Genomic DNA, 27,328 nt, shown 5'->3' with positions numbered 1-27,328 from the left:
ATTAGGAAAAGAAGTTACATAGTATATACTCCGTACTAGGATGTCCATCGTGGCTGACCGTGGTGTTGATCAAAATAAAAGCGGTAAGCCGTATCAGGCAAGACGGCGGCAGTATTTTTTTTGGTGATAGTTGATGGTCCGCCGTGGTACGGTCGGGATGAGTCATGCACGTGACCACTCTGTTGAAGGACCTCCTCTTCAGCAGTCGCCGACAGGCCAAGACCTCGCTCGGCAGATCCCTGCAAGTCACTTTTACAGATAGAAGCATTGAGCTTCCGATGCGCATCCTGTACATACGAAACAGCCCTGCACAGCCTGCGCTTCCTCCGAAATCCCATCGTCCTCGGCTATGGCTACTCGCGGCAAGACATTGTCGATATGCCACTCGTGTTTGCGCAATGCTCTCCGCAGCAGACAAGTCGCTTTCGCGCCTCTGTCACGGTCGTCTAGAACGCTCATCCGCGCAGCCTCTTCGACGTCGACGTCACAAAATCCCAATAAGCCGATAGTGCTGGAACAACCAGATAAATTCCGCCCGCCGTCACATCCTGCACGGCTGACGAGTCGAAGAAGAGCCCCAGCAGCGTATAACCAGGGCACGACGGCCGAGGAGAAAGAGTCGCAAAAGACGAGGACATATCCGCACATGTTTCCTCAGAAGGGGAGTTTTATGCATTGGTTCCTGACAGATCGGTGGATTCATATCTGGATTACAATGGTACGTACGTACAGCATGCAGATGACATGGGGCGCTTGTTGCGCTGCAGACTCTCTGGGGGTAAAGGGTTATGGATGGCGCTGGCTGGAGTCTACCGGTCGTGGAGGCTACGGTGCAACCCGCACTGAACATTTGTCCCACAACGACGGTCGCGTCGTGCTTCCTCCCGCTGTCTTCTTTCTAATGTATTCGGACTGACTGTGATTCGTTGCAGGGCACCTTAACGCTCCTCGCGGTGATCACCTTGACGCAAACGTTCCTCAAGACCTCTCCTTACGCGCACCTTCTCCCGCCCGTCTCGTCACTCCCCTTCCATCCCATCAGCTACGTCCGCGAATCCCTCTCCGTGATCAAATTACATATCGACTATACGACCGCACAAGCGAACGAGAGCCGTCAGCAAAAGATTCTCGATGCGCAGAAGAGGAGACTGTACAGGCGAGCACATGGCATGGAAGATCTCAATGCCGCGGAGGAGCAAGGGATCGATGTTCGGGGTTTGGTACCTTGGGACGACGGGCTGACGAATGCGGAGCGCGAGAGAGGAGGGAGAGAGGAGGTTTTGACGGGACGGGATGTGGTGGCGATGGGCGGGCAGGTGGGCGACGATGTTAATGAGTTTGCGAGGCGGTTGAAGGAGAGGAGGGAGAAGGGCGAAGAAGGGGAAGAAATCGAACAAGTGCAAAGAGAGCCGCCGAAGAAACGGAAACTGTGGCTGGGGATTTGGTGAAAGGGGATACGCAGAGCCGTTGGGTTGCCATCGCAGGATCTACGGAAGAACTGCCATGATTCAGGACCTGGTCGAATATGGCGACAGAGCAATGGGCAGAGGAAGTATGTATATTGTCATCGGCACGATATGCTCTCAGCTCAAGCTCGCCTATTTTAGTCTCTTTTCGGGCTGTGAGCATCTACATCTTGATATCAATATATGTCAGATAATGTGTATATCCACCAAATCGCGGCCCATCCGCTTCGTAGCCCTAGGTTAATATTAGGATGCCGGACTTGTTCTTCCATGCTGCTTGACGTCTTCCACCCCTTCGACAGACATGCCTCTCAAATATCAGACCAGAGAGACACAGTGCAGCTCCCCACTATATCGTATATTCGAGACCACTGGGTGGAATGAGACAGTCTGGAAACGCACAACTCGCCAATATTTCTCGACAGTTTCGTCGTTTTTGGAGCATACGTCTGAATGAGTTGACTCTTGAGCTGGTTCCGTCCCAGCGACGCGTCAAATCGTCGGAGATCGGACGCTGAAACCAAAGAAGACTTAGTCGGAGGTAATACTGGATGGTCGGCAGGCTCCATGAAGTATTCTGGGGTGTGCTTGCATTTGGCGTCTTCTGGGAGGTAGCTAGTGTTGATCACAGCAGTGGAACTCCATGTACTTGGACGAGATCTTGCACCTTGTCGATCCAAGAACAACAGGCTTGACCCTTATGGCCGTTTTATGCTTCGGTCGAACTTTCCCATGAAGATGCGCAACGTCTCATCGTGAATGGTCCCTAATTTCCCCTCACCCTGAAGCCTTGCAGTGCTGGGAAATATGTAGCAAAGCGGGACTTCGTCTTGTCAAGATCAAGAGGCGCTGTGCTCCACTGGGACGGAACAATAGATTGATGAGGAGTAGATGTCAAGAAGTCAATGTCTACTCCTCTCGAATCATATGTCCCATGCGACCAATCTTGGTCTCGAGATACTTCTCGATTTCAGCACCTCTAACTCCCTTGGCTCCCGACGTCCGCCATGCGACAGGAATCATGGCAACTCTTTCACGAACACGAACTTCTTTATTCGGGCCTTCGACGGCTCTGACCTTGTCGGGGTTGTTCGTGAGGAGCCTTATGCCTCTCTCTTCAGGCGCCTTTTGGCCATCGCTATCCGTGCCCAGTCCAAGATCTTGCAGGATGGCCGTGGCCAAACCATACGTTCTTGCGTCGGCGGGATGTCGAAGGAGGAGGTTTGCTTCCACGGTGTCATTACCCAGATCTTGTAGATTGTACGCTTTGAGTTTTGAAGCCAAGCCAATACCTCGGCCTTCCTGGCGCAAGTAGACGATCACACCGCCGGGAGAGTTCGGTAGGGACATTAACCGGGCTGCCTCATCAAGTTGTTCTCCGCAGTCGCATCGAGCGGACCAGGCTGTTTCGCCGGTGTAGCATTCAGAGTGTATTCGCACAAGAGGAGCCTTCCCGGACACTGTCAATTGTACACTTTCGAGCAGCGGTTCGAGTCCAGTTTCGTGGTCCTGGGGCTTTTCGGAATTCTGCTCATCCTGCGTAGCCGCAGGTACCTGAACCCGAGTCTCTGGCTCAGTATCTAAAACACCATCTTCAGGGACTGTTGTGACATTCTTAAGCGCAGAACCACTTCTTGCGCGCTTGTTGAGTGGCCTCCTACTCGACTCTGGGTCAATCCTTGAACTTGTCCGACCTGGTCGTAGTCTTCCAACGTATGCGCCTCGTATCATGCGATCCATCTCTGTCTCTCCTGGGCGTTCTGCGTCTAGACTCCGACTTCGAATGCTATTCCCAAAGACGATCGCCAAGTGTTCCTTGTTGTCTGAATCATTCTGATATAGGTGTAGAAACATTTCCGCTCCGGATGTGGTCGGTATTCTTGCGCGTACGAGACATTCTACATTTGGTAACTTTTGGACGAGCCGAGGCTGTTTGGTGGAAGGCTCATCGAGAGAGGTATCGACTGGAATAGATTTCGGTTCTGCATGGAGGTGGCGGGAGGGTGTGCCAGCACCTGGAGTCGCGGGCGGAGTGAAAGCGGGCGATATCAGATTGTTGGGAAGACCTGGTGTGGGAGGACCATCTTCCTGGAGGTCGTTCCAGTTGCTCAGATAGCCTGCTGAAGGACGTGCAACTGGAGAGATCATAGGAGAGGCATGAGAGGGGAGTTCTTCGGCGGAATGGGCCATGGTTGGCGATAATGACCGTTGTAGTAGACGACAACTTAAGACGATCGCATGATGAATATATGTACAGAGGAGCGCACCACAACAAACAAGCAATATACAAGCAATATAACTTCAGGTTGTTGATACTGAGAAAGAGGGGACGACGGCGATGGAAGTGGAGGGAATAATATGAGTATCTTTGATTGACGGCTTCCGGCGAAATCGGAGCCTCCGTCGTCACTCCGCACTTTGATTCTCAATTAATAAATTAGGTGATTATTAGGTACCTTTGCTTGGTCATTTCGCTACTGGTATTGAGTAAGCCACACCCAAGTGCCTCCATCATCCTCTATCTCAATATATCGCCGACGTGCCCTCAATGCCCTCCACAAGCCGCCAGGATCTGTTGTCGGCCGCTGAAGCCTTCTGCAACACGTTTGCAGAACAGAAACCTCCCGAGGAAATATTCAGCCATTTCTCCTCGGCAAAAGACGTTCTCGCTGTTGAACATGGCTTGCCACAGCTCGCCCCGTTCTTAGGCCGCGAGTTCCGGGGACAAGATGGCATTCGAGAGTATTTTCAATTGTTGTCGTCGAACTTGAAGTACGAGAATATGCATTTCGGCAACTTCGTCGTTGACGCCGAGGTCTCCAAAGTATCATGTCGCGGACAAGCAAGGTTCACATGGACAAGTACCGGACAGGGGTGGGATGAAGTCTTTACGTATGTCTTGGAATTCGATCCGGACAACAAGGTCAAGGTGTACGAAATTTGGGCGGATTCGGGCGCTGCATATCTGGCTAGCAAAGGCCAGCTCGAGCAATGAAAGCGAAGGTCTTCGAGGTAATTTCTGTACTCATAATCGTGTTCAAGGAAGGCTGGTCAAGGCGTTGACTACCAGACATGTATCATCACTCCCAGCATCATCTCATTCTCGGATCCAGCACAAATCGCACGTCAACGAGCATCTCCTTATCATCCTCGTCGAACTTCAAACTATACATGGTCTTTTGGAAGCTTTTCACCTTGGCTCGATAGAACGTATCGGTGTCGGGATACTTTGCATACACGTTTGCGCCAGTGGGGAACTGAAAACTTGTTGCGTTTGTCTGAGGGATTGGGACAAGATCCCTCGCCGTCGTCTTTCGCACGGTCTGCTTTCCTGAAGGGTCGTCCTCAGGATCTCTGACGTCGTACTGGATGCTGGACACGATCAGTTGGACGAAGCACCATTAGCGACTTTACTTACGGCTTCTTCTCCAGCCATACCTTCTTAATGATACCATGAATACCAACTCCCTCTTCTTGTTCTTGTAGATCTCTGGGGTATTTGTAAAACACCTCTGTGCCAGCAACAAGCTGGCCAGCTTTCTCTGCTTGAAGACCTTTGTGCGGCTCCACACCGTCATCCTTGGTGCTAGAGGTGGCTCGGTTTTGGCTAGCTGTGCTGGAACTGCGTTGTGTGGCACCCTTGACGCGCTTCATCATTTCCAGCCGACCATCTCCAGGGCTGGGTCCGGGCGACTCAACCACAATGTCTGACTCGACGATAGGCCTTTGATTTTTGCGAGACTTGCCTTGGCCATTTCTAGGAGCAAGGTCATCTGTGGACTTCATGGTCGCAAGAATGGCAAGATTGTTAATAATGTCCTCATCGTCATGGACCTTCTTTTCGTTCTCGGCGCATTTGAGATTTTCCCGATAGAGAGCATCGAGTCTCCGGTGGTTGTCAGGGGTAGAATCTAGACCAATGTTACTCAACAGCTTGACAGAACACTCCAGAAAACAAGCAAAAAGAAGCCGACAGAATTCCATAATGCAGTAACAAGTATCGCAAAGAGATAACGGCATCTTCTTGCAGGTGGCAAGGGCTGCTCCAAAGAGCTTGTATGAACGTGGACTTGAAAGCGGCGAGGGTCTCACATACGACCGTTTGCCTTGATATCTTCCTCCAGTGTAATAATCTCCAGTCCTATCTGTTTGGACTGGTCGTTGTAGCTCTGTGCTTTTCTTAGGCTTTCGATTGCTCGGCTTAGCAGGTCGTTTTCAAGGTCCGTTTCTTTGCCATCTCGACCACTGACACCCCGGCCACCTCGCGGTCGACCACTCATATTGTGCGTCGTATAGGCTGTCTGCTGGATGTTGATCGTTGGTGAATGCAACTCCAAACCACACAGTATGTGTCGAGTAAATATGAGAGGGAGTCCAGAATATGTCAGCGGATCGGGCGTTTTGGTGCGGGCACTCTTCGATGAGACGCTTCCTTTATGTCCCCATTCGAGCAATCAGTAGGACGCAACTGGAACAGACCAAATTTCAAAGTGTACTCTATTCATATCCCAAGGTATAATAGATGCCTATGGACAAGACAACCTACCAGAAAGCTAGTCGGGCCTTTCCCCCGTAAGGTCGGCTTGGAAAGAAGGCTGGACACAGTGTGTGATTGGTTCAGCACGCTTAGATGGCTTCTACGGCAGAACTTTTGACTCTGAGATGCATCTACGGTGGACTCTTTCTACCAGTATTCAGTATCGGCTGGTCTGGCCAATTGACCGCCCACGTTGTCCTATCTGTCAAAAAAGGAGAATGACTTCAAGCCACAAAGATCTCCTTCACCGCTAAAGGAGCTGTTCGCTTAAAGTCAAGACATCTTTGACCTGACATCTTCAGCGTGCCCTCCCAGAACAAGCCATCGTTGCCCTTAATTGTTCAGTCCCCAAGCACAATTGCCTACCCGTCACCATGCAGGTTCCATTGATTCGTCTCCAATGCGGTAAGTGTGAAGTGTCACGATCAACCTGGAATGCCGGCTAATGACAAGCAGGCTGCAACAGCTACGACTGGGGTGAGGAGAAGACAATGCCATCGATACTGGCCTTCAACTGACAATTTTCCAAGGTAAGAAAGGAAAAGACTCTGCCGCCGCCCGCTACGCAGCGGCAACTCCATCCGATACCTTCTCGATTCAAGAAGACAAGCCATACGCAGAGGTACGGTCTATCATCCTGTACTCTATAACATCAACTCACATCTCTAGCTATGGATGGGTACCCACCCATCGCTGCCGTCCAAGGATCTCACCACAGGCCGGTCGTTGGTCGACCTCGTGGCAGATAACCAAGCCCTCATGGGCAGCGACATCTCTTCCAAATACCACAACAAACTCCCCTTCCTCTTCAAGGTGCTCTCCATCAACAAAGCACTCTCCATCCAGGCCCACCCAAACAAGAAGCTCGCCGAGCAGCTCCACGCAAAAGACCCCAAGAACTACCCAGACGACAACCACAAGCCCGAAATGACCCTCGCCATCACCCCATTCGAAGGCCTCTGCGGCTTCCGCCCGCTCAAGGAGATCGCACACTTCCTGTCCACCATCCCACCCTTACGCTCCCTCGTTGGCGATGAAGCTGCTTCATCTCTTGAGAAAGTCTCCTCATCCTCCTCGGCATCCGTAGACGAGTCCAAACAAGCCTTGAAAACCGCCTTCAGCACGCTCATGAAGTCCGACCGGTCTCTTGTCGCGGAAAAATCCAATGACCTCCTCTCGCTTGCCGAGTCCGGCAACATCACTCCAGGCCCCAGCGTCAACACGTCCGACGAACTCTGCGAACTCGTGACCCGCTGCAATTCCCAATTCCCACAGGACATCGGCCTCTTCGTGCTTTTCTTCCTCAACTACGTCAAGCTCAGCCCGGGCCAGGCCATGTATCTCAAGGCCGACGACATCCACGCATACATTGCCGGCGACATCATTGAGTGCATGGCGTCCAGCGACAACGTCATCCGCGCAGGCTTCACGCCCAAGTTCCAGGACGTCAACACGCTGACCGACATTCTCACGTACGACCACGACCCTCCCGAGCAGCAACTACTCAAGCCCGTGGATTATCCCTACGTCACGCTCAACCAGACCGCGTACTCTTCCGGCAGTGACAGTCTGCTGTACGATCCGCCCATCGAGGAATTCAGTGTCGTCCGGACCGTACTGAAGAAAGACGGAGCGAAAGCCACGTTCGAGGGTATCGCCGGCCCCAGTATCATCATCTGCACTAGCGGATCAGGGAATATCAGTGTGGGGCCGAAGACCGAGGAGATCAAGGAGGGATGGGTCTATTTTGTGGGTGCGACCGCGGAGGTTGTGCTTGAGAGTGACAGCGAGGACATGGTCACGTTCCGCGCGTTTTGCGAGATCGACGACAGTCCCAAGCAGAATGGGCATTGACTACACCAGGCCCATCAAATGGGGAGACTATGATGTGAGTACAGGCAGATCACGGGGCAGAATGTTCGTATGGGTGATGAAAAAGGTAGAAAGGAAAACGGATATCACGAGAATGTCGTAGCATAGATTGCAACGACCATAGGAAATGATATTAAATCAATCGGGGCACGCCGCATACGCGGAAACGCTACGACAAGATACCTCCCTAATGCAAAGGATTGAGACCTTTTCCTGAAATCTCCAGAATTATATGTTCGCCTTCTCCCTCCGCCTCACCGGCATAGGCATATGTCCAACCGGCTTCGCCGCAAACTCAATGATCTGATAACCCCTCCCTCCGGCGACACCATGCCCAGACGGTGCCCTCGGGGCGTCATCCGGGAAGGCAAGTTCGACGTCAAGCTCCCTGGCCAGCAGGACATGCACGATCCTCATCTCCATCTTGGCCAATTCCAACCCGGCACATCCTCTCGGCCCTTTCTCAAATGACCGCCACGCATGCTTAACCTGTGGAACGCCAGGCGAGTATCGATCGAGATTGAACTTCGGAGGCTCCGGCCACAGATCTTCTCGCTGTCCCATATCGTAGTGCGAGATTAAGATCTGCTGACCGGCGATTGGGAGGGTCCGGCCGTTGAAAGTCACAAACCGAAGAGGATGGCCGGGCGTGGTCGTCCGACTTGACAATGCCGGTGGGAACAAGCGCATTGCTTCTTTGATCGCGGCAGTTGTCAGGGGGAGGGTGTTGCGGAGTTTGGGATGATCGGTCATGAGCTTCTCCGCCGCCTCTTGTGGATTGGGGCCAAAGACGCTGTCATGTTTCATTCGAACACGTTCGAATGCGTCTTTGTTTTCTGGCTCGCTGAGCAAGGCAATTATATACGCTATCGCGCTGGCCGTCGTGTCATGACCACCTAGAAGGAGCGACTTGACGTTGTCGACTGCTAACGACATGAAATCAGGGACGAGCTCTGATGAGGCGGTGTTTGTGGCGCCGAATTTTTCATCGAGGTATGCTTGCAAGAACAAGTCGATCGCTGCTTTGACAGGGTGGTTTTGTGGACCTCGTTTCAGCATACCTTTCACGAACCATTTTCTCGATTACGCGGTCTTGCTGTCTGCAATGCCACCATCTGGTGATGCGGTTGAGGTGCAAGGTAATACCATCCATGCTGGAAGCAGTGCCAAGGACTGTCTTCTGAAATCGCGTTGTCAGTTCTGTTGGCTTGTGCTGGGAGTCGAAGTTGATGCCCATCACGACTTCGCCGATGATATCGATTGTCAAGCCAGTTGCAGTCTCTTGAATGGGAAAGACTTCGCCCAGTGGAGGCGTAGTGACAGATGCGGTCCTTGAAGACACCGACATGTTTGAGTACAACAGGAAGGAATGGTATACAGATATTGAGTGGAAAAGGCAGGGTTGATGATTGTCCGTATGAATTTCCACTCTCCTCCTTCTGCTGTTATGATTGAGCGAGGTCCTGTGAGTGGTCCTAGTACTCTGCCGTTGATAGGGTGTTTAGGTAAGACTTTTGCTTGGGTCATCTGGTGTGCTACGCCCGGATCATGGACCATCATGAAAGGAGTGCTGATGGGCCAGAGATCAAGATAGAATACACTCGGCATGTCGTATTTGTGTCCGATGTAGCACATCAGCTGCTGAGGATGGAAGCCTCGAGGCAGTTCTCTTCGAGCCATACCGACAATCTTGAGATGACCCCACCAGAAGTGATGAGGGGGACAGGGGAGATATGCATAATGTGATCGATGTCGGCGCCATTTTACCGAGAATGACAGCCCATGCGACAAACGACAGCAAAATTGCGGCGACGAGAGATGTTCGGTAGTGGAAGGTCAGCATTGTGAAGAACCTTTCAGCTTTCCGGATCTGAACGTCGCGAGGAAGGAGATCAGCTCTTATATCAAAGCCACACGACGAGAGGCTCAGCATGTAAGCTCCGGTCAGTCAGTCATGTACAGGACAGATCTGTAAGGGTTAATGGATTCAGCGTGAAATCAATAAGACAAACGCCATTTAGAACCTGATTGGGACCGGATGTAAGCAATCATAACCGGCATGCACTGCATAAGGCGTCCGAAGGTGGCTGTCCTCTCCTTTCGCCATATGTTTGAGCTCTTCAGCCCAGCATTTCGGTAAAGTCTGAATCTTATGAGGAAGATGGCCGTAAAGGTCAGACGTCGGATAGACGATTGGAGCGGATAGAAGTGTCGATGTTTGAAGGAACTAAAGATGGCGGAAGATGTCACGGTTTGTCAAACCGAACCGGTTGGGGATTCCTGATTTGTAATGCCAACAGTGAGACAACGGGCAAGGCAACTACTACTTGGGCCGCCATATATCATCATCACTTCGTATCAAGCGTTTGATGCCGCTGGCTCGACCCGTTTCTGCAGTAAGAAGCCGCAGAGGGATATCTCATCGAGGTACCATTCAGGTGCAAAAGCAGCCGTCGAGCCGTACATCTATCTGCATCGCACTTCACCGCCTCACAGATATGACCCCAATACGAGTAGGAATTGTTGGGCTGTCCAGCAAGCCAGGTGCCTGGGCAACACTTGCTCATCTGCCTCGACTCGCCTCATCGCCAAATTATGAGATTGTAGCATTATGCAACTCATCCTTGGAATCAACAAAAGCCGCCATCAAAGCACATAATCTGCCTGCGACGACCAAGGCTTATGACAGCTATGAAGCGCTGGCCGGTGATCCTGATGTTGACCTGTATGTCGTCTCCACTCGAGCCGACACTCACTATGCTGTCGCAATGCCAGCCCTGAAAGCAGGACGCAACGTCTTTGTGGAATGGCCACTGGCTGCAACCACCGAGCAGGCAAAGGAGATGGCCGCTTTGGCAAAACAAAAGAACCTCAAAACGATCATTGGCCTCCAAGGTCGAATGTCACCAAGCGTAAGGAAAGTCAAGGAATTGATCGACTCGGGAGCCTTGGGCGAAATCCACAGCGTCAACTATCACGGAGCCATCCACGTCTGGCAGAATAATGCAGCAAGTGACCGATACTACTACTTCATGAACCGGAAAATCGGTGGCAACCTGCTGACAATATATGGAGGTCATGTCCTCGACTCCATCTTTTATGCTGTAGGGGAACTGAAGCCGGGCAGCTACACGCCGATGGCAGTGAACTTGAGGCCAAGAATGCATGTAATGGAATCCGATGGGTCGCTGTCGGAGGAACTCTACGAGAAGAACACACCGGATCAGATCCTTCTGCAAGGGCGGTTTGACAGAAACCCTCCGGCAGTGTTCAGCTTTCATCTCAGAGCTGGAGACAGGTTCATCGGGTGTCCAGGGTCGACATGGAAAATATATGGAACGAAGGGAGAATTGGCGGTCGAATTTGCCAGCGCCGGACCACAAATGGCCAAGGCTGTCAGTATCCGGTTTTCCAACTCCGAGAAAGGGGAAATCGAGGATATCGAGGTCGACGAGGGTGGTGAAGAATGGACAAAGATGCCGACACAAGGCCAGAATATCGGTCGATTATATGAAGCATATGCCGAGGGCCAGCCTTACGGAGATTTTGATCTTGCTGTGGAAAGGCACGAGTTGATCGACGAGTTCTGGGCGAGCTTCACACAGTAACTAGCGAGTGTACTCGTACTCGCGTGAATGTGAAAGGAAAAGGTTCGGCCAAACAGGGCTAGACGACAAGCAAGAACCTTTGGAAAGATCCGGTGGTCTGAGGCACCAGGCGAGCCGGCTTCTCCGCCTGGGAAAGGCATGCATGATGTTACATGATGTTGACATGAGCCTGAGCTTCTGCTAGCTGAGTGACGATAGATACTGCAAGTTGGTGCGTGTGCGTGGTCATCATACCCGACTATCTGCGTCGCTCCCGTTCTTCCGGAGAGTCCAGCCAACGTCATAGTGATCCGGGGATTGCTTGATTGCTGAGGAGAAGCCCGAGCTAAGCATCTCTTGGTAGATAGCATCAGTGGCTGACCGAAGAACAGTGAACACTTATACAGTAGGCACAGAAGACAAAAGACCATAACAAAACCATCTCGGTAAAGCGGATATTGAACCTCTGCGCTGAGCATCCACCGTATGGCAGGTGAGTTTGAAAAGGCCCATCATCCCAGAAGTGCCAGATTAATCCAGAGCCCGAGAATGCCCGAAGAGCCTCAGAATGACAATGCAGGGGCGGTAATTGGACGGGATGCGTGGATTAACAGGATTAAATGAGCCACTTTTCGGTGTCATGGGCGCCACAAGTCGCAGGCAAAAGCACTCAAACAACCGGCATTCGATCCATGCGCCGTCGACTCCGTCATACATACAATTTTCCTGTCCTTTCTCGACTTTTTTGCTTTCGGTTCTTCTCTTGCCATCTACCATTGCACCTACATCGGAGCTTTATCATACTCCAAACACCTTTCGTATCCATTGTTATTGCTAGTCTTCTTGACACAGACCTTTTAATCACACAAAATGGCCAAGGGAGACGACGGATTCAAGGACGGTAAGTGCTTCTCAATTCACTGTGCCATCCTAGCTTCGCAGCAGCTTCACTACCCTCGGTTGAAACCTCAATCACTGCGGCTTCACTAGGCTCATCGTTAACAATGCCTTCGGGGTCCAACCTGGCATGGCGCACCTCGTCCGACTACCGGTCGACCTCCTTCTGCCGGACCTTTGCCTGGCCACATAAACACCTTCCTCAAAGCATGAGCACGCGAACATCAAGCCAAGCCAGCTTGCCGTATTGATAACATGCCTATCTGGGAGTCCGCATTCGCTCCGCAAGAGCTTGCAGATGCAACCTGGGTGCCGCCGAGACGAGAAGCTGCTGCGAAGGACACTACAGAGCGAGATGGTCAGGACAAGGGCTTACAATACCCCCCAGGTGACGCTAAGAAGGGTGCCAACCTCTTCAAAACGAGATGCGCTCAATGCCACACCGTTGTCGAGTCAGAAGGCAACAAGATCGGTCCTAACCTACACGGTCTTTTCGGTCGCCACACTGGCTCAGTCGAAGGTTTCTCCTACACAGATGCCAACAAGCAAAAGGGCATCGAATGGAACGAGAACACTTTGGTAAGTTTGTCCCGTTCTGTTGTCTCCCTAAGTGGAAATATTGACTCGCCGCAGTATGAATACCTGGAAAACCCAAAGAAATACATTCCGGGCACCAAGATGGCCTTCGGTGGTCTCAAGAAGGGCAAGGACCGAAATGATCTGATCACGTTAGTCCATCCGCATTGTTCAACGGCATCCTTTGCTAACTTTCTACTAGCTGGTTGCGCGAGGAGACCAAGAAATAAACGCAATCCTCCCTGTCCTCTGCCAATCACCAGGCGAACCCGGTTGTGGCTCAATCTCTTTGTTTTTGCGGCGGAAAGGTCGGCTGCTGTATCATCAAAGACGGCGAAGGCGCACATTTACCTAATCAGATCATTGGATTCGGAATTTGCACTTGCATACCGAGACTTCGATGAGGAACCCCGGAGAAGCCGGGTAGAAGAAGCTCTACTGTACATAACCTCCCTTGTTTCCTTCTAGGCGTACCTGCGTTCTCGCATGCGACAAGGCAGAATAGCTGCGAAGGACACACTATCAAGCAACTACCTCTCTGCTCAAAGCATACTTCCGTCATTTCACTTGCGCAGGTACCATCTTCATCCCCAACTGCCAGTCCCGTTTGGAACACTCTCGGACAAAAAGGCTGATAAGCGAGAGATGGCCCTCTGGTCTGCCGGTACCTCCAATGACTGCGTTTAGAGAATCTAGAGACGCGACCTTCCGGCCGCCCTTGCATCAGGAATCCCTGTTCTAACCCGGTTCTGTGCTTTGATTGGCAGCACACTTCCCCCCTCAAAGACATGCCAGCTGTCCCAGCCTCCAACATTTCCTGCTTGGTCTCACATCTCTCTTGCAATGCCTTTTGGCGTGCTGCGCCTGTCGCCGGCGGATTGCATATTCATCATCGACAATCAATGACCGCGTTTGAGATGGCTGGGCTGTCAAGTGTCCCGCATTTTCCAGACATGGGCCTTTTTCTTTGGCCTTTTCAAACATCATGACTTAGCACATCTGCGGTCTTCGTTTGAATTGGAGCAGTCAAGGCGCTTTCTTTGACCTGACTATTTCCTTCCGATCGTTGCCTAGTGATACTTTCTGTACAAAAGGCTACAGTGACGGCTGGCCGTTTGATCGACCACCTACCCCTCCTTGACCTCGTTTGCAGCCTTGCATGCTATATCCTTCTTCCTGACCTCGTCTGTTATGGCCGCCATGATGCCTGCACCACCTTTTGACGAATTTTATGCCGCGGGGATGAACGACGACGCCCACTCGCTGCAAGCATCCATCGAGGATTTTGAAGAACAGGAGCGCCGCTCGCCCATATTTCCCGACTTGAGGTCGGATCGTGGAGAAAGCGACATCGATGACAGGTCAAGCGAAGGAATGCCTTGGTCTCCTCCAGGGTTCAAGAGCAGAAATTCGAATGCGAGTGGGTGGTTCAGACAAGATCCGTATAGGAATTATGACTTGAAACCTTCAATAAGTCCTTCGAGATCACGACAAACGAGCCCCGAAATATACCAGGATGCGACGGATGGAGACGGAGATCCGGATATCACTATAGCAGTAAATACGCCTCTACCTGCTGGTGCGGATTCGCCTAGAAGAGGGCAATCTCCCGAGATCGAAGCGCAACGCAGTTCGAGGAATGGAAGTCCAGAGCAAGAAGACACGAGACCTTCAGAAAGCCCAAACAATTGTAATTGGTCCCTGGATGATATTGGAGTGAGTCGCTGATACAGAGTTACAGACGTTCGTTTGCAATTTCGAGCAGAGGTACAACATCGTGAGCCATTTGTGCCGATCCTCAACTTTATCCAGAGAAAGTTCGATGCCATGACGAAGAACGCATCGACGACGCTTCTATCGGTGGTGACCACTATCGTATTTGCTTCGCTACTGCGCATTATCGTTGTTCCACCAGTCCCTCCACCGGTCCCGGACCTGGTGAAAGTGTCGACCCTTGCGAAGTCTTTCGAGCCCTTAATCTTCTATTCCGAGAATGGCTATACCCAAATCACGGCACTGCAGGAGACAAGTGTGGCTGTATGGGATCTTGGAGAGTCTGTCAGAAGTGCTAACATGACTTCGGCGCCAATTATTGTCCGCTCTCTCGACGAGCTATCTGAGAGCCTGAAAACCCTGGGCCTCGAATTGACACGGTTCTTCTCCGATGTCGATTCTGATGTGGACAGTATCCTCATCGTAATGGACTGGGCGAAGCGAGAATTAGAAGGCGTGACATCAGGGCAGGGCGCCCCCATCACGGGAGTCATATTGGACCACCTCCACGGCTTATTCAATAGGGGTGGTTTGCTTGAGACGTCCAAGGGACCGACCGCGTTGGGGAAGATACTGACCGACATCTTCGGTTCGAGCTCGCCGCAGAGGACGAGAGCAACGCTTACGAGGACATTCCACGAATTTGTGAATGTCCTGGAGGAATCGATCAACAGCGAGTTGACTCATTCAGCCGCACTGTTTGCACTGTTTGAGTCTATCGACCGCCAGTTTTTGAACCTGCAACGGACAGTTGTGAGAGAGACAGATACGCAGGAGAGACTTGAAAGTGATCTTCTGTCGTCATTGTGGACTAGAGTGATTGGACCCAATGCGGCGATGCTCAGAAAGTTCGAAAAGAACAAGCAGCTTCTATCAAGCGTGCGAGCCAGGACCGTCAACAACAAGCACCTGATCATGGAACATCATGGTAGACTGCAAACACTCAAAGTCAACCTGGAAACACTGCGGAGAAAATTGGTTAGTCCACTGGTCAGGAGGAATGACTCAGTCAGCATCGACAATGCCAGCGTCCTTGACCAGCAGATCAGAGGGCTGGAAGGGACGTACGATTATCTACGAGCCGTCAGGGAGAAGCAGAAGAGCAAACTCATGGAAATGGTCTACGGTGCCAAAGCTGGAAGACCGAGGCTTGTGGGAGTCAGTGGTGGATTGGAAGGTATCGGGTTGGAAAGCTGAGGCATTGAGAGGTACAGGCGAATTTGGGCTTCTGATGCAAAAACCAGTATCATGAGGACATGATGACTATTATGGACGTGTGAGCCAATGTCTTCGAGCGAGCAGTTCTGTAGCTGATAAACTATCAATATCGACACTTTGTGAAAATGATTTTTGATCTTTAAGCGGACTTTGCGATTCTCAATATCTCCGGCTTTTCGTTCTGCGGGGAAATTCTTCAATTATTTTCTGCGAACAGTCCTCGATAACAACCACATTCGGTTTCTTGCCTCAGGTTAACTTCATACATTCTGTCCTCGACTTCGAGGCCTGGCGCCTCATCCGCTCTTTTTTGGCCTTTCGTGGTTTGCGTCAAAGCCTGAATTTTCTAAGCCTGCGACCAACATCCCAAAACAATCGTCGGACTTAGCACTCTGTTAGACCAGCAAGATGCCCTCCCTAACAACTTCCCTTCCCTTCTCACCGGCGGAACTCGCCTACCTGCATACCTCGCTCTCCTCGATTCCACCACTCCGGCCCGATGCGAGACCATTGGCGACCGACTTCCGGCCCCTCCGCGCCGAAACAGGTGTTTTACCTGCCGTCAACGGCTCTGCACATGTCGGGTTCAGCGATGGGCGCGAGGCGATTGTTGGTGTGAAGTTGGAGGTCGAGAAGACCGTTACAAGCAAGCTAGTCGTGTCGAAGAGTGGGACTGAAGATGGTGCCATGGACATGGACGACAATGAGCAGTCACTTAAACTGGAGGGCACGAACGGAGTTCAAGAAAAAGAGCACGGCAAACGCGAAGGAGGTCGATCGGAATGGCTCACCCTGACCCTCACTCTTCCAGGCCTGAGGGACGATGATCCAAATCTTGTCTTTCTGGAAGAAATGCTCCGCGAACCACTGGCCATCTCGGGTCTTCAGGACCAACTGGTCATCAACCATCGGTGGCACTGGCATGTGTACGTCGACGTCCTGCTTGTTTCACCGCTTGGACTGGCGAGTTATCCGTTACCCTTGCTGAGCATGGCGGTGCACCTTGCACTCAGGGATGCGAGGGTGCCCCGACTGAAGAGCGAGGGCGAAGAGGATCCCGTGGCAGACGATGATTGGATGGCGAGTGCGTTTCTGTACGGCCCAGCTGCCAAGAGACCGCCTGTAACGCTGCTTGTGGTGGTAGTGGGTGAGAACGCGATTTTCGATCCGAGCAGGGAGGAGTTGGCGGTTGCGGATGGGGTTGTTGCTGTTAGTGTGGGAAGTACAGCGGCCTCAGGAGAAGAGACAAAGGAAAAGAGTGCAAAGGAGAACGAAGAAGAAGAGGAGTACAAGATCTTGGCAGTCCGGATGATCGATACGCCCGCGAGAGATACGATGAGAGGAGTGCCAATGTCTAACGAGGGAGGGGAGGGCGTGGATGTTCCTGGAGTATGGAAACCGAGGGTCGGTGGGATCAAGAGAGGTGTGCTGAAGACTGTGGCCAAAATTGTGATTCAAGGTGGTGTGGCGAGGGACGTTATGGCCGGCCTCGATGGCTTCCTTGATGTCGAAACAAATGGTGCGACTTCATAAGGGAGATGCTCTGGGAACGGCCCCGTGACATGTACGACTACTTTTCCAGGCGATTCGACACGAATGGTCTCCATCATTGACATTGGATGGCAACGGCCACACAACGATCTGGCAACGATTGCATTTCTAGTCTCATCAAGCTGCTCGCTGTGTCGAATGAGTACAAGACAACGCAGTCAGCCATCTACAAGCTTACTATTTTGAACCTGCGAAACGGTCTGTTACGCCGAGCTGGCATGGGAGCGTAAGGGAGCAAGATCAAGCCATCCTCACAAACTGTGCGTGGATCATCACCACCTCAGGAAAGTAGACAGGGGCGCGGAAATCTCCGGTCTTGTGAGATGTCGACAGTCTGCCCAGCAGTATCACGCGTCCACGGTCACGGAACGGTACGGGGCCAGATGCTATCCAGGATGGCTTGCGGGTGGCCCATGGCATATTGTCACTATAGACGGCTACAAACAGAAACATCAACGGCTTGTTGTCGTCCCGACTGTCTTTCATAGGATAGGTCATGCCGCTTGAAGTGCACCAAAAAAAGGAATGTCTGGACTGGGTACCGAAAGGAATACAGGCAAAGCTAGGATAAGTCCCCCCAACGAGGACCACCAAGTGGTTGTTCAATGGGATACAGGATACACTGGACCGTCACTTCTGGATTGTCTATGAGGTCTGGATCAAGCGGTTGCAGCCCTTCTTGATGGGAAGGCAAGCCTGCATAGGAGATCGAAGCTGGAAGAAAACTGGCAAGAAAGATCTTAACTACATTCAAGTTCCACGAAGCACCACCGACCAGTCCCCGAGTCCATAAGGCGGAATGATGTCGACAACTACCGCTCCGCAGCGCCATGCTCTGAAGATGCCAGCCTTGAGCAGCATCTAAGCTGACACTGAGACTACGGCGAGCAGGAAGTTATTTCACTCAGATGGACAGCCACTTCAGGCGGCGAAAGTTGTCAACTCATGACACGGACGTAAATGAAGCACCTGTAGCAGGAGGACGGCAAGAGGTATTGCAATCCGGTGGCACAATTTTGTTGATATTTTTGCAAATAGCAAGAGGCTGCTCTCGCTCAATTTTCTTGTTTGTGTCGACTAAAGTACATGCATATGCGTGAACGCCGACCATTCATGATATTCAGCTCCGCCTAACGATGCAATCCAGTCTCGAGCCATGAGTGTGCAAGACATACTTTTTCTCCCTTTCCCCCATTTTGTCATTCAATCATTTCATCCTCGGTTCTTCATATCATACAGTTTGTCCCCTTTTTCCCACCGTCCCATCGTTTTGTCATGCATGGTGCAGACGCCCCTTTCAGTCCTGCTGCTCTTGTCGAGGCCCCAGATGGCCCCCCTTTTGAGATTGTGGCTATGAGACATGCATGAGGTCCTGTAACTTAGGCCCGCTCACTGTCCAGCACGCCGAAGCTCCCACCCTGCTCACCGACGGCCTCTCGTCCACCACTACCAGCTTGTCGTTGCGCTCCACCCTCATTGCCGCTCGAACTGACCTGCTCGGCGGGGCCGGTATTTCTCGCCTCGAAGTTCTGTTCCGCCAGTCGGCCGGGGTCATGCGAGCCGCCAACATCTCCAATGAACACCTTGGGCTTGGGCATGGATTCCGTGGCGTCTGCATCCTCGAGGTTCGCACCCTTGGGCTGGTACGTGCCGGGAGGTGCGGCCGCTCCGGTGACGGTGCTGGTATAGCCTGGAGCGGCATCGACGTGAGGCCGCACGCCCGCGCCTGCTGTCGGTCCTCCACTTCCGCTTCCTGTGCTGTTGCCGCCAGTAGCAGTGGAGCCTGATTTGATGTTGGGGTCGGCTGAAGTGGCACTTCCGCCGCCGACGGTCGAAGCACCAAAGTCGGACGCTCCAGCTGGTCTGGCGTTGGAGCCGCCCGAAGTCTGCGCAGCAGAACCGCCGTCGCCTGGACCGCCGTAGTAGCCGTCCTTGTTGTGCACGCCATCAAAGGCCGGCTTGCCTGCAGCGTCGAGTTTGACGCCCGTCACGCCCTTTTCGTCGGGGCCTAGACCTAAGGCATTCTGCTTCTCTCGCGCGGTGCCGTCCTCGGCCGGCTGGAGAACTTTGGCGCCGGATGTGTCGGTGTTGTTGAGTGTCGAGGAAGAGCCTGACACGCTGGATGCCGCGGCGTGGGCATTCTCGGCGAAGCCGCCTTGGTTCTTGAGCGATTCCGCGGCCAGGGAGTCGGACGCGACTTGACCGGTGGGTTCTTGAGGAGCGTTGGAGGGGTGAATTTGAGGAGCACGCGAGTTAGCTGTGAAAGACATTGTGGTTGATAGATGTGTTGGTAGTTGTAAGTTATTGGCTGTGAGTGTATCTTCAAGTGATTCTGGAGTCGTTTTGAGGTTTGTGTGATGAACGACGGGCAGAAAAAGAGTCTTGTTATAAGTAGAGGGAGAATGAAACCGACAGGTTCAGCTGAGCGTTTGTCAAATATATGTTCTATTGGGTGGTCACAAGAAGTATTCAATGATGATGTTTGAACATGACATCATGCACAAGGCTCCACGATGAAGTCATGTTGGAATTCTGTATCTCAACGAGCATGCAGCCATCTTCCGACACGTACCAGCCAATGACGGAATCTGATCGCGTGAGGATCGTTGCAACTACTCTCATCGGCTCCGTATCATTGATTATTCGTGGTACAGGTACCTGATCTCATTATCTATCCCTTTCCGGTCCCGGCTTCTAATCATAGAGCGGCTTGCAGCCTCGTTCGTACCGGTAACTTACAAGGCGAGATATCATGCATTGCATCGTCCTCAATGCTCCGGCTGGAATAACACAAGTAAACAGTTAACCTGGTATCATGCTTGAAGACGTAATATCAAAAAGACATCCCACCACATGCCACCTATCTCAAGGCCTTGCGTGCAAATGTTGGCAGAATGAAGCTGGCCTTGTGGATCTCTTTGTTGTAGTATCTGCACAATTTGTCCTCCTCCTCTGGGCTCCAGACTCGCAAGGGGTTCTTGACGTCTCGGTTGGGATCTTTGCAGCAAACCATGAAACCGATCTGACCAGAAGGATATGTGGGAATGGTAGTGTAGGCATATTCAACCACTGGGAAGACTTCCTTGCATTCTTTCTTGAGCTTGGTAATGAGGGGTAGATGGAGCCATTGGTTTTCAGCTAGAGGAAAGGTTTGTGTTAGCAAGTTCACGTCCAGAAGGATGCGTCAGGGGAGAGCATTTGAGCCCAAGGGAGTTTGGTGCTCGGAAGGATTGGGTGCGCACAACCTTGGGTAGTAATAACACCACCATCCTTCAAGGCTCCGTAGAGAAGCTCAAAGTATGGCTTTTGGAACAACGACTCTGCTGGACCCTCTGGATCACTGCTGTCGGTGATGATGACATCGAATTCGTTCTTGCGGTCAGCCAGGAATTTGAAGCCATCTCCAATGTGCACTTCGACAGCCGGATGTTGGAAGCCGATGGACATGCCCGGCAGGTATTTCTTGCTGACACGAGGGACAGCCTCGTCAATGTCACAGAGGATGGCCTTCTCCACTGATTCATGCTTGACGACCTCACGCAGGACACCGCCGTCACCACCACCAATGACCAGGACGGACTTGGGGTTGGGGTGCGAGTTCATAGCCAAATGTGTGATCATCTCTTGGTAGGAAAACTCGTCTCGTTCGGTACATTGGATGACATTGTCAAGGACGAGGACTGTGCCGTGGTCGCTACTCTCGAAGACCAGGACATCCTGATATTTGGACTTTTCGTGGTGGAGGACTTGATTGACCTTGAGGATCATTGCCTGGCCAGGCCACATGTCGGAGATTTCCCTGAACCAGCCATCTAGCCGTCAATCAGCGAGGGCCTTCTCCCAGCATTCGGGCACTCTCTCACCTTTGATGGTAGGATGCGTGATTTCAGACATTTTTAAAGCGTGGGAAGCGAGGCTGCAGCGGCTTTCTTGCAAGGTGAAACGAGTGAGGGTGCGCGGGGTTGTCAATGGAGATCGACAACAGAACCGGAGGGTGGGAAAAAGACGCAGATTGGAAAAAAGCAGGTTGGTAAATTGAAGAGAAGTGAACCGTGTTGGGCAGCTAGGGATCCTTTACTCCTTGTACACAGTAGAGAATCGTCTTGTGTGGCTGAAAGGGAATGGCAATGACCTGACAGTAGCTCGGAGTAGGGAAAAGCCTCCGCTACATTTCTCTTGACCAAATTTTTTTGTTTTGAAGCGGGGCAATCTGGACGATTGGGCGCATCGGCCTCTGCAGGTCAAGTTTTCGGGCCAAAAATGCATCGCCATTCGTCCCTGACCAGCGCCCTGGGTCACATCTGGCTGCCTCTTCCGCCCTCTGCCGTTCCAAGCGTCGAGGCCAAAGGGTCAAAAAGTTTTCGTGTATTGGCCTGCGACCTCAAAGGGCTGTATTTCTATATATCAAAAAAACAGACTAAGACGAACATTCAGGATCACCGATGTATCCCAACTTCAGTGCCTTTCGACCCGTCCATGACCCGTAGAACTTTGTCCGTATCAACGTTCTTCTTTGGCTGACCCATATACCAAGTGATATCACTACCGTCGCGCTCACAGACATGGAAGCCATTGCCTAAGAAACTGAACATATCCTCTGATTCATCATACTCGATGTCAAAGTCTTCAAACCGTGGCTTCTCTAATAAGCGCAGGAAATGTAAACGAGATCCTGGCCAAACAGCCGGCTTGCCATCTTTTTTTCCGCCTTTAAACCACGAACTGCATGGTCCGGTCCCTAGGAATTTCGTCAGTATGCCAGCTCGAGAACGTCTGGGATTGCAACTTACAAGCTGTCCTCTTCATGTATGTGTCAGCATGTCGAAGAAATTGTTCCACCACCTTTTCTTTCGGCCGTATTGAGCGGATATTCTCGATTTGCATCTTCTCAATGACTTGGATCGTATAGTCGACGTACGCTGAGATAAGTGGGAAGAATGATCCATGGGCTGAGGGACAGTAGGCACCTCCATATAGAAAATAGTTGGGCACTCCACCATAAGCCAGACTCAAATATGAAGGTACGTGCGGATGAGGATTGTCTTTCCATTCTTCGGCTTTGTTGACACCATTGACGATCAATGGGAAACGTGGCTTGTATGAAGTGTCGAAACCAGTCGCGCAGATGATGACGTCCACTTCCTGTTCGTTGCCTTCGGGGTCGATGAAGCCTTTCTCAGTGAGTTGTTTGAGCTGTGTTGTATAGGGCACCGTCTTGTCTCCGGTTAGACACTCGAGATATCCGTTGCCTGGAGTCGGCCGCCTACAGCCAACGTAGAAGTCTTCTGGCATTATCTTTTCAAGGAGGTCTGCTCGACCTCTTAGCTTTGTTTTCATCTCGCTCTCAGAAAACTCGCGGGCTGCCTTTTGAGCAGCAGATCCGTTGATGATGAAGCTAAAGCGCTGATTCAGCTCGCCTTCGATCATTTTGCGGTAAGCCAGATATTCATCAGGATCCTGGAATAGCTTCTGCTGCTCTTCGTTGTATTCGAAGTTGGCGCCGTCTTTTCCAGCAAAGTTTTGAGCGAATCCAGCAGTGATCCATATCTTGTTCCGAATCCAAGTGTACACTTTCTCAACCTTGTCGTAGATATTTGGTAATATCTGAACAGCGCTGCTACCAGCACCTACCAGTGCGACTCGTTTGCCCGTCAGATCCGTTCGCTCATCGTATTGTGCCGAGTGTAGCAGTGTGCCTTTGAAATCCTTGAGACCTGGAATGTCAGGCCACTTCCACTTGTTCAGGACACCACCCCCATCAACAACAAAATCTGCATGATCCTCAAACTCTCGACCGGTCGCGAGGTCCTGAACTCGAGCCGTCCATTGCGCAGTTCCTTCATCCCAAGAAAGGGAGATGATCCTGTGCCTGAGTTTGACGTACTTTTCAACAAAGTTGTTCTCTTGCTCGACCATCTTCAAGTACTTCCAAATCTCCGGTGAGTGTGAGTAGTACTTTGACCAAGGCGCTGTCCGCCAGGGGAACTGATAGACCACACTAGGTATATCGCAAGCACAGCCTGGATATCTGGGAATAGTTAGTACATGGTGGTATGAATTGAATCTTCAAAGATAATGACGCACCTATTCTCGTACCATGTACCACCGATATCAGGGTTCTTCTCGTAACAGATGATTTCCACATTCTTCAGCTTTTCTTCGGCGAACTTGAAGAAGTTCAGACCACTATCACGTTGTTAGAACCGACGAGCTGTCTCGCGAAGGATGGCAGCCTCAAAACTCCTGCAACGCTGTTACAGGTTTCCAAAGGGGACATACCTCATGCCGGCGCCCAACATGATGATTCTCATCTTCTTGCGAGTGCCGTATAGTTGTTCCAGTATAGCGACATCCTCTGGCGACGGGTTGTTGATAACCTCAGGTCGTTCTTCGTGATTAGCAAGGTCGGGGTCAGTACTCCCGTCCGCTGGGAGATACATTCCGCCATATCCATTGGTGATTGCCTCGGGAGCCATGATGCATCAGACAATAAGACTGAGCAAAGGGAAGCGATGCTCAATGGCACTCAGCGAGGAACTAGAACTTCCTATACGTTTGCATGGAAGTAACCGAGGCTTCATCGTCGCCAATCATGTTTCTCAGCCGACCTTCTAAAGCATATTGCAGCCGGGCCTGCTGCTGTGGAGGAAGGCGACCGGATATTCTCCGCATATCTTTGGAGAAGCCGAGGCTGAATTGCCCAATACGGCTGATCCTGAGGAATCATCGCCCTCAATTCGAGCTTGTTTTGTAGGAATTACCGGATCCTCAACGGAAACTCATATGAGGTGTCGGATCCGAGGCCGACAGACATCAAGTGAATTTCGCGAGGTTGCCAAAAGGTGAGAAATAGGGGGTTGATGGGGGTCAAGTTAGTGGCAAGGCTGCTTCGTGCGGGGATGCCTCAGCCTCGTTCGCTAGACCCATGCCAAGCTCTGGAATATTGATTTTCCGACTCCGCCATCTGCTTGCTTGTGGATGACATATGGGCGCAGCCTCTTTTTGCCCTGGCCACTTCCATGTCTTGACGTTCTGGAATCATCCTCCTTTGAAAACAAGCCATTCGACATACGTACCTATTCACTGCGCCTCATCACCCAGAACTGGTGCTCTGAGTGCTCACCTCGCCTCCAACCACATACAAAACTGCATTCTTTCATCCTCCTTCCCTCGACTTCACCTCCACGACCCCAACAACTTCTTCTCCAACATCACAACTCTGACCGTTGCTACAAGTACAACGTCTATCTCTATCCATATCATCTCCACACATATTCATTATGGCGGAAGTCCAACGACAAACACCTTCCCCTATCCAGACTAAAGATCTCCCTCATGATTCCCCTCCCGTCTCAACAGCCTCCTCCCCAGGCTCATTATCAGCGAAACGCTCCCGCTCGCCTCTATCGCTCGACTTGTCCTCCCTCCCACCTCTCTCACAACCCGCACCACCCTCCAATACCCTTCTAATCACTCGCCTCGAAAACCCTAAGATATTCCATCCTGCCTCCCTCGCCACGATAAGACAGCACATCAACGAGCTTGCCACACTCAACTCCTTTTCCCCACTTAAGTCCCTCTGCCGCATTATCTGCAGTTTCTACGACACCGACTCGGCGATCCGCGTGCGCCAGGCCATTGACGGCACCCCTATTCTCGGCACCAGTGTCGCAAAATGCTACTTCGGCGAACCCACTCCGATCGGCGATGAGAAGAAGTACCTCGAACGCCCCGATGCGGGACGGCTATTCTTCATCAGTCCGCCACCCAGTCCGCCGGTAGGTTGGGAAATGAAGCATGAAGACGCTCCTAACAAAGAGGTCCACGCGGGAGATCTCGCGTCGAAGTTGAATAAGCTCAGCGGCAAACTTAACACGTCCATCGTCGAGTCTGGAGAGGATGAGTCGAAGATGCAGTACTCGGCTGAGGCGCTGCAGAAGATGAAGGAGACCAGAGCACGCGCGTTCTCGGGTGTATCTGCGGATAATTCTCCCAGTACTTCGTCGCCCGGGAAGCATCGAAGTCGAAGCTCGACGTTGATATACGATCCCAAAGCGCATGGGGACAGTCCTGCCCTCCCGGCTGTGATGCTCGAGACTGAGGATGACTCGGATATCGAGTTGGAGGCATCACAGAAGAAGATCATGGCTCATACTACTCGACCGCCGGTGGAACTGATGGAACTGAAGGAACACTGATCTAATGCTCAGCATGTTGCATGGTAATTGGCGCTTGTTTGTTTTCAAGGCGTTGTGGGCTTCGAAAGCTTCATATGCACTCGAATTGCATTGCATGGACAGGAGTTTGGGAAGATGATAATTATCCGTGAGATCATTCGGGTATATGACAAAACTAATCCAACTTGTATATACATCTCAAATGCGGACAATCCATGAGGTTGACGGGAATGTTCAGACCTGGCAAATCCAGGATCGACAAGAACACAAGCTGTTCTCTGTGTCCAAAATCTATAACAATGCACCTCATTTCTCATAACGCCAAATGATGATACTCCATCCCAATGGTTCGGGGTAACCAAACTCCCAATGCAAATTCTTTAAACAGCAGGCTCCTCAATCCCCTTCCACCTCCTGTACAATTTCTTATGCTGCTCGAAGAAGACCATGGTGCATATGGTCTGCGGACCTAGCCTTACAAAACTCGGCACCCACCCACGGAATATCCACAGCAGACCTTCTTTGCGACTTGCCTCGCCCAGCAGGTGCAAGACGCTCGTCTTCGCCCCGGCGCTCATCACACGCGTCTTGATCACGTCGACGGGGCTGCATAGCGTTGTCGCAACGAAGCCAGCTGCAAGACTAGCCGTGAAGTGGGTGCTGAAATTGTCCGCCATGCCCAGATTTTTCAAACACATTTGTTTGAACACATCGTAACTGGCAAGCTGACATGCTGTCATGAGCAGCGCGCGGGTGCTGTTCGCTTCGACGCCGCGGAATAGGGAAACGACGCCTTCTTCACGGACCATACGGACGATGCCGTCAAGCGCGTGTTTGTAATTGCGTCGGGCCTCAGGCGGTTTAGATCCGTCGGACTGCATGCGCACGTTTAGAACGTCGCCCGGATTGCCGGCAATGCCACCCAAAAATCCGGCCACGGAGGACATGAGGACGAGGTTCAAGAGCGATGGGCGTGGAGCGGGATTGTCAGCCGTGGGAACGGGAGCAAAGCGGGTCTTGAGGTCTTCATACACGCCGAAGCGCACGGTCGAGTATGTGAGTTGGCGCAGCAGGGCGCCGGAGAGTCCTGCGTACAGCCCCACTGGTCCGTCGTGCTTGAGGATGTAGGTGAATGTGCCGAGGGTGTTGGTAGGGGCGGAGGGCGGGCGGGTTTGGAGTCGGACTTTCACTGTTCATTCCGTTAGAACGCGGGGAGAATGGGAAAATGGAGTGCTGTAGGTCGAAGTAAGAAGGGCGCGGAGTGGTGGAGAGACAGATAGATAGAGAGAGAGAGAGGGAGCAGAGCCGAGAGCGATGATGGGAAAGGCACTGCGTACCTAGATCCAGAGGATGTGTGACTACCGCAGCCATGGATGCTGCGCTGCCGCCAAACCAGAATGGGTAGCGTATCGTCGCAGTCTTGACCTGCTGCTTCTTCGGCTTCGGGGACGGTGTTGTCTCGTTGACATCGTGCCGGGTGATTGGGGCTGGGGGTGCGCTTGTCGACATGGCTCCATTGGACATCCACGATCCGGGGAGGCGGGTGTCAGGGCGAACGAAACGAGAGGAGAGGAGAGTCAAAATGAGCGACAGGCGTGCACAAGAGAATGACTAGAGGAGAGAAAGCAGATACAAGTACGGAGTAAGAGCAGCTGGAAATGCTTGGTGACGAAA

General features: G+C 51.9%; 15 protein-coding genes across 16 annotated transcripts; 8 read left to right on the top strand and 7 right to left on the bottom strand.

Annotated features, from left to right (window-relative positions):
• Nucleotides 1–265: 265 nt before the first annotated feature.
• PV05_03049 (uncharacterized protein) lies at nt 266–1,703 on the top strand. Its single transcript, XM_013463669.1, has 2 exons — nt 266–718; nt 933–1,703. The coding sequence occupies exons 1-2, from the start codon at nt 350–352 to the stop codon at nt 1,446–1,448; spliced, it is 885 nt and encodes a 294-aa protein (XP_013319123.1). The 5' UTR covers nt 266–349; the 3' UTR covers nt 1,449–1,703.
• Nucleotides 1,545–3,794, bottom strand: PV05_03048 (GTP cyclohydrolase II). Its single transcript, XM_013463668.1, has one exon. It carries the CDS (start codon nt 3,654–3,656, stop codon nt 2,376–2,378), a length of 1,281 nt encoding a protein of 426 aa, XP_013319122.1. The 5' UTR covers nt 3,657–3,794; the 3' UTR covers nt 1,545–2,375.
• A 220-nt stretch (nt 3,795–4,014) lies between these two features.
• On the top strand, nt 4,015–4,461 carry PV05_03047 (uncharacterized protein; the record flags this gene model as incomplete). Its single annotated transcript, XM_013463667.1, has 2 exons — nt 4,015–4,290; nt 4,339–4,461. The coding sequence occupies 2 exons, from the start codon at nt 4,015–4,017 to the stop codon at nt 4,459–4,461; spliced, it is 399 nt and encodes a 132-aa protein (XP_013319121.1).
• A 10-nt stretch (nt 4,462–4,471) lies between these two features.
• Nucleotides 4,472–6,038, bottom strand: PV05_03046 (uncharacterized protein). The gene is made up of 3 exons (XM_013463666.1): nt 5,563–6,038; nt 4,885–5,377; nt 4,472–4,838 (listed from the first exon to the last, which is right to left on the bottom strand). Exons 1-3 carry the CDS (start codon nt 5,744–5,746, stop codon nt 4,559–4,561), a joined length of 957 nt encoding a protein of 318 aa, XP_013319120.1. The 5' UTR covers nt 5,747–6,038; the 3' UTR covers nt 4,472–4,558.
• A 184-nt stretch (nt 6,039–6,222) lies between these two features.
• PV05_03045 (mannose-6-phosphate isomerase, class I) lies at nt 6,223–8,082 on the top strand. The gene is made up of 4 exons (XM_013463665.1): nt 6,223–6,408; nt 6,460–6,480; nt 6,534–6,625; nt 6,673–8,082. The coding sequence occupies exons 1-4, from the start codon at nt 6,378–6,380 to the stop codon at nt 7,855–7,857; spliced, it is 1,329 nt and encodes a 442-aa protein (XP_013319119.1). The 5' UTR covers nt 6,223–6,377; the 3' UTR covers nt 7,858–8,082.
• PV05_03044 (uncharacterized protein) lies at nt 7,963–9,553 on the bottom strand. The gene has a single exon (XM_013463664.1). The coding sequence runs from the start codon at nt 8,932–8,934 to the stop codon at nt 8,104–8,106; it is 831 nt and encodes a 276-aa protein (XP_013319118.1). The 5' UTR covers nt 8,935–9,553; the 3' UTR covers nt 7,963–8,103.
• A 685-nt stretch (nt 9,554–10,238) lies between these two features.
• On the top strand, nt 10,239–11,925 carry PV05_03043 (uncharacterized protein). The gene has a single exon (XM_013463663.1). It carries the CDS (start codon nt 10,245–10,247, stop codon nt 11,481–11,483), a length of 1,239 nt encoding a protein of 412 aa, XP_013319117.1. The 5' UTR covers nt 10,239–10,244; the 3' UTR covers nt 11,484–11,925.
• A 196-nt stretch (nt 11,926–12,121) lies between these two features.
• On the top strand, nt 12,122–13,665 carry PV05_03042. Of its 2 annotated transcripts, XM_013463661.1 has the most exons (4): nt 12,122–12,363; nt 12,748–12,938; nt 12,993–13,087; nt 13,138–13,665. In XM_013463661.1, exons 1-4 carry the CDS (start codon nt 12,333–12,335, stop codon nt 13,163–13,165), a joined length of 345 nt encoding a protein of 114 aa, XP_013319115.1. In that variant the 5' UTR covers nt 12,122–12,332; the 3' UTR covers nt 13,166–13,665. The 2 variants fall into 2 exon arrangements, with proteins under 2 accessions (XP_013319115.1, XP_013319116.1); XM_013463662.1 differs by having other exon boundaries at nt 12,122–12,938.
• Nucleotides 13,666–13,718: 53 nt separating this feature from the next.
• Nucleotides 13,719–16,052, top strand: PV05_03041 (uncharacterized protein). Its single transcript, XM_013463660.1, has 2 exons — nt 13,719–14,625; nt 14,677–16,052. Exons 1-2 carry the CDS (start codon nt 14,127–14,129, stop codon nt 15,903–15,905), a joined length of 1,728 nt encoding a protein of 575 aa, XP_013319114.1. The 5' UTR covers nt 13,719–14,126; the 3' UTR covers nt 15,906–16,052.
• Nucleotides 16,053–16,145: 93 nt separating this feature from the next.
• Nucleotides 16,146–18,567, top strand: PV05_03040 (uncharacterized protein). Its single transcript, XM_013463659.1, has one exon. The coding sequence runs from the start codon at nt 16,335–16,337 to the stop codon at nt 17,457–17,459; it is 1,125 nt and encodes a 374-aa protein (XP_013319113.1). The 5' UTR covers nt 16,146–16,334; the 3' UTR covers nt 17,460–18,567.
• PV05_03039 (uncharacterized protein) lies at nt 18,480–19,890 on the bottom strand. The gene has a single exon (XM_013463658.1). It carries the CDS (start codon nt 19,745–19,747, stop codon nt 18,857–18,859), a length of 891 nt encoding a protein of 296 aa, XP_013319112.1. The 5' UTR covers nt 19,748–19,890; the 3' UTR covers nt 18,480–18,856.
• A 39-nt stretch (nt 19,891–19,929) lies between these two features.
• PV05_03038 (spermidine synthase) lies at nt 19,930–21,636 on the bottom strand. Its single transcript, XM_013463657.1, has 3 exons — nt 21,341–21,636; nt 20,723–21,289; nt 19,930–20,615 (listed from the first exon to the last, which is right to left on the bottom strand). The coding sequence occupies exons 1-3, from the start codon at nt 21,369–21,371 to the stop codon at nt 20,338–20,340; spliced, it is 876 nt and encodes a 291-aa protein (XP_013319111.1). The 5' UTR covers nt 21,372–21,636; the 3' UTR covers nt 19,930–20,337.
• Nucleotides 21,637–21,867: 231 nt separating this feature from the next.
• On the bottom strand, nt 21,868–24,295 carry PV05_03037 (uncharacterized protein). The gene is made up of 4 exons (XM_013463656.1): nt 23,757–24,295; nt 23,562–23,663; nt 22,268–23,505; nt 21,868–22,215 (listed from the first exon to the last, which is right to left on the bottom strand). The coding sequence occupies exons 1-4, from the start codon at nt 23,951–23,953 to the stop codon at nt 21,914–21,916; spliced, it is 1,839 nt and encodes a 612-aa protein (XP_013319110.1). The 5' UTR covers nt 23,954–24,295; the 3' UTR covers nt 21,868–21,913.
• A 205-nt stretch (nt 24,296–24,500) lies between these two features.
• PV05_03036 (uncharacterized protein) lies at nt 24,501–26,041 on the top strand. Its single transcript, XM_013463655.1, has one exon. The coding sequence runs from the start codon at nt 24,758–24,760 to the stop codon at nt 25,673–25,675; it is 918 nt and encodes a 305-aa protein (XP_013319109.1). The 5' UTR covers nt 24,501–24,757; the 3' UTR covers nt 25,676–26,041.
• PV05_03035 (uncharacterized protein) lies at nt 25,785–27,317 on the bottom strand. The gene is made up of 2 exons (XM_013463654.1): nt 26,992–27,317; nt 25,785–26,843 (listed from the first exon to the last, which is right to left on the bottom strand). The coding sequence occupies exons 1-2, from the start codon at nt 27,176–27,178 to the stop codon at nt 26,035–26,037; spliced, it is 996 nt and encodes a 331-aa protein (XP_013319108.1). The 5' UTR covers nt 27,179–27,317; the 3' UTR covers nt 25,785–26,034.
• Between the last annotated feature and the right edge of the window lie 11 nt (nt 27,318–27,328).

The sequence above is a fragment of the Exophiala xenobiotica genome, assembly GCF_000835505.1.
Source record: "Exophiala xenobiotica strain CBS 118157 unplaced genomic scaffold supercont1.2, whole genome shotgun sequence".
NCBI classification, from domain to species: Eukaryota; Fungi; Ascomycota; class Eurotiomycetes; order Chaetothyriales; family Herpotrichiellaceae; genus Exophiala; species Exophiala xenobiotica.
This window is presented reverse-complemented; position numbering and strand designations above follow the sequence as displayed.

Bases quoted from the DNA above. Each gene is read 5' to 3' on its own strand.
- PV05_03049 (XM_013463669.1), top strand. From the start codon at position 350: ATGGCTACTCGCGGCAAGACATTGTCGATATGCCACTCGTGTTTGCGC. The intron at 719-932 runs GTACGTACGTAC...GATTCGTTGCAG, and splicing joins TTCATATCTGGATTACAATG to GGCACCTTAACGCTCCTCGC.
- PV05_03048 (XM_013463668.1), bottom strand. From the start codon at position 3,656: ATGGCCCATTCCGCCGAAGAACTCCCCTCTCATGCCTCTCCTATGATC.
- PV05_03046 (XM_013463666.1), bottom strand. From the start codon at position 5,746: ATGAGTGGTCGACCGCGAGGTGGCCGGGGTGTCAGTGGTCGAGATGGC. The intron at 5,378-5,562 runs GTATGTGAGACC...ACATTGGTCTAG, and splicing joins AGATATCAAGGCAAACGGTC to ATTCTACCCCTGACAACCAC. The intron at 4,839-4,884 runs GTAAGTAAAGTC...GATCGTGTCCAG, and splicing joins GTATGGCTGGAGAAGAAGCC to CATCCAGTACGACGTCAGAG.
- PV05_03045 (XM_013463665.1), top strand. From the start codon at position 6,378: ATGCAGGTTCCATTGATTCGTCTCCAATGCG. The intron at 6,409-6,459 runs GTAAGTGTGAAG...AATGACAAGCAG, and splicing joins ATTGATTCGTCTCCAATGCG to GCTGCAACAGCTACGACTGG. The intron at 6,626-6,672 runs GTACGGTCTATC...TCACATCTCTAG, and splicing joins AAGACAAGCCATACGCAGAG to CTATGGATGGGTACCCACCC.
- PV05_03044 (XM_013463664.1), bottom strand. From the start codon at position 8,934: ATGCTGAAACGAGGTCCACAAAACCACCCTGTCAAAGCAGCGATCGAC.
- PV05_03043 (XM_013463663.1), top strand. From the start codon at position 10,245: ATGCCGCTGGCTCGACCCGTTTCTGCAGTAAGAAGCCGCAGAGGGATA.
- PV05_03042 (XM_013463662.1), top strand. From the start codon at position 12,615: ATGCCTATCTGGGAGTCCGCATTCGCTCCGCAAGAGCTTGCAGATGCA. The intron at 12,939-12,992 runs GTAAGTTTGTCC...GACTCGCCGCAG, and splicing joins AATGGAACGAGAACACTTTG to TATGAATACCTGGAAAACCC. The intron at 13,088-13,137 runs GTTAGTCCATCC...ACTTTCTACTAG, and splicing joins GACCGAAATGATCTGATCAC to CTGGTTGCGCGAGGAGACCA.
- PV05_03041 (XM_013463660.1), top strand. From the start codon at position 14,127: ATGGCCGCCATGATGCCTGCACCACCTTTTGACGAATTTTATGCCGCG. The intron at 14,626-14,676 runs GTAATTGGTCCC...ACAGAGTTACAG, and splicing joins TTCAGAAAGCCCAAACAATT to ACGTTCGTTTGCAATTTCGA.
- PV05_03040 (XM_013463659.1), top strand. From the start codon at position 16,335: ATGCCCTCCCTAACAACTTCCCTTCCCTTCTCACCGGCGGAACTCGCC.
- PV05_03039 (XM_013463658.1), bottom strand. From the start codon at position 19,747: ATGTCTTTCACAGCTAACTCGCGTGCTCCTCAAATTCACCCCTCCAAC.
- PV05_03038 (XM_013463657.1), bottom strand. From the start codon at position 21,371: ATGTCTGAAATCACGCATCCTACCATCAAAG. The intron at 21,290-21,340 runs GTGAGAGAGTGC...ATTGACGGCTAG, and splicing joins CACGCATCCTACCATCAAAG to ATGGCTGGTTCAGGGAAATC. The intron at 20,616-20,722 runs GTTGTGCGCACC...CCTTTCCTCTAG, and splicing joins TGGTGTTATTACTACCCAAG to CTGAAAACCAATGGCTCCAT.
- PV05_03037 (XM_013463656.1), bottom strand. From the start codon at position 23,953: ATGGCTCCCGAGGCAATCACCAATGGATATGGCGGAATGTATCTCCCA. The intron at 23,664-23,756 runs GTATGTCCCCTT...ACAACGTGATAG, and splicing joins ATGTTGGGCGCCGGCATGAG to TGGTCTGAACTTCTTCAAGT. The intron at 22,216-22,267 runs GTAAGTTGCAAT...CGAAATTCCTAG, and splicing joins ATACATGAAGAGGACAGCTT to GGACCGGACCATGCAGTTCG.
- PV05_03036 (XM_013463655.1), top strand. From the start codon at position 24,758: ATGGCGGAAGTCCAACGACAAACACCTTCCCCTATCCAGACTAAAGAT.
- PV05_03035 (XM_013463654.1), bottom strand. From the start codon at position 27,178: ATGTCCAATGGAGCCATGTCGACAAGCGCACCCCCAGCCCCAATCACC. The intron at 26,844-26,991 runs GTACGCAGTGCC...CGGAATGAACAG, and splicing joins CACACATCCTCTGGATCTAG to TGAAAGTCCGACTCCAAACC.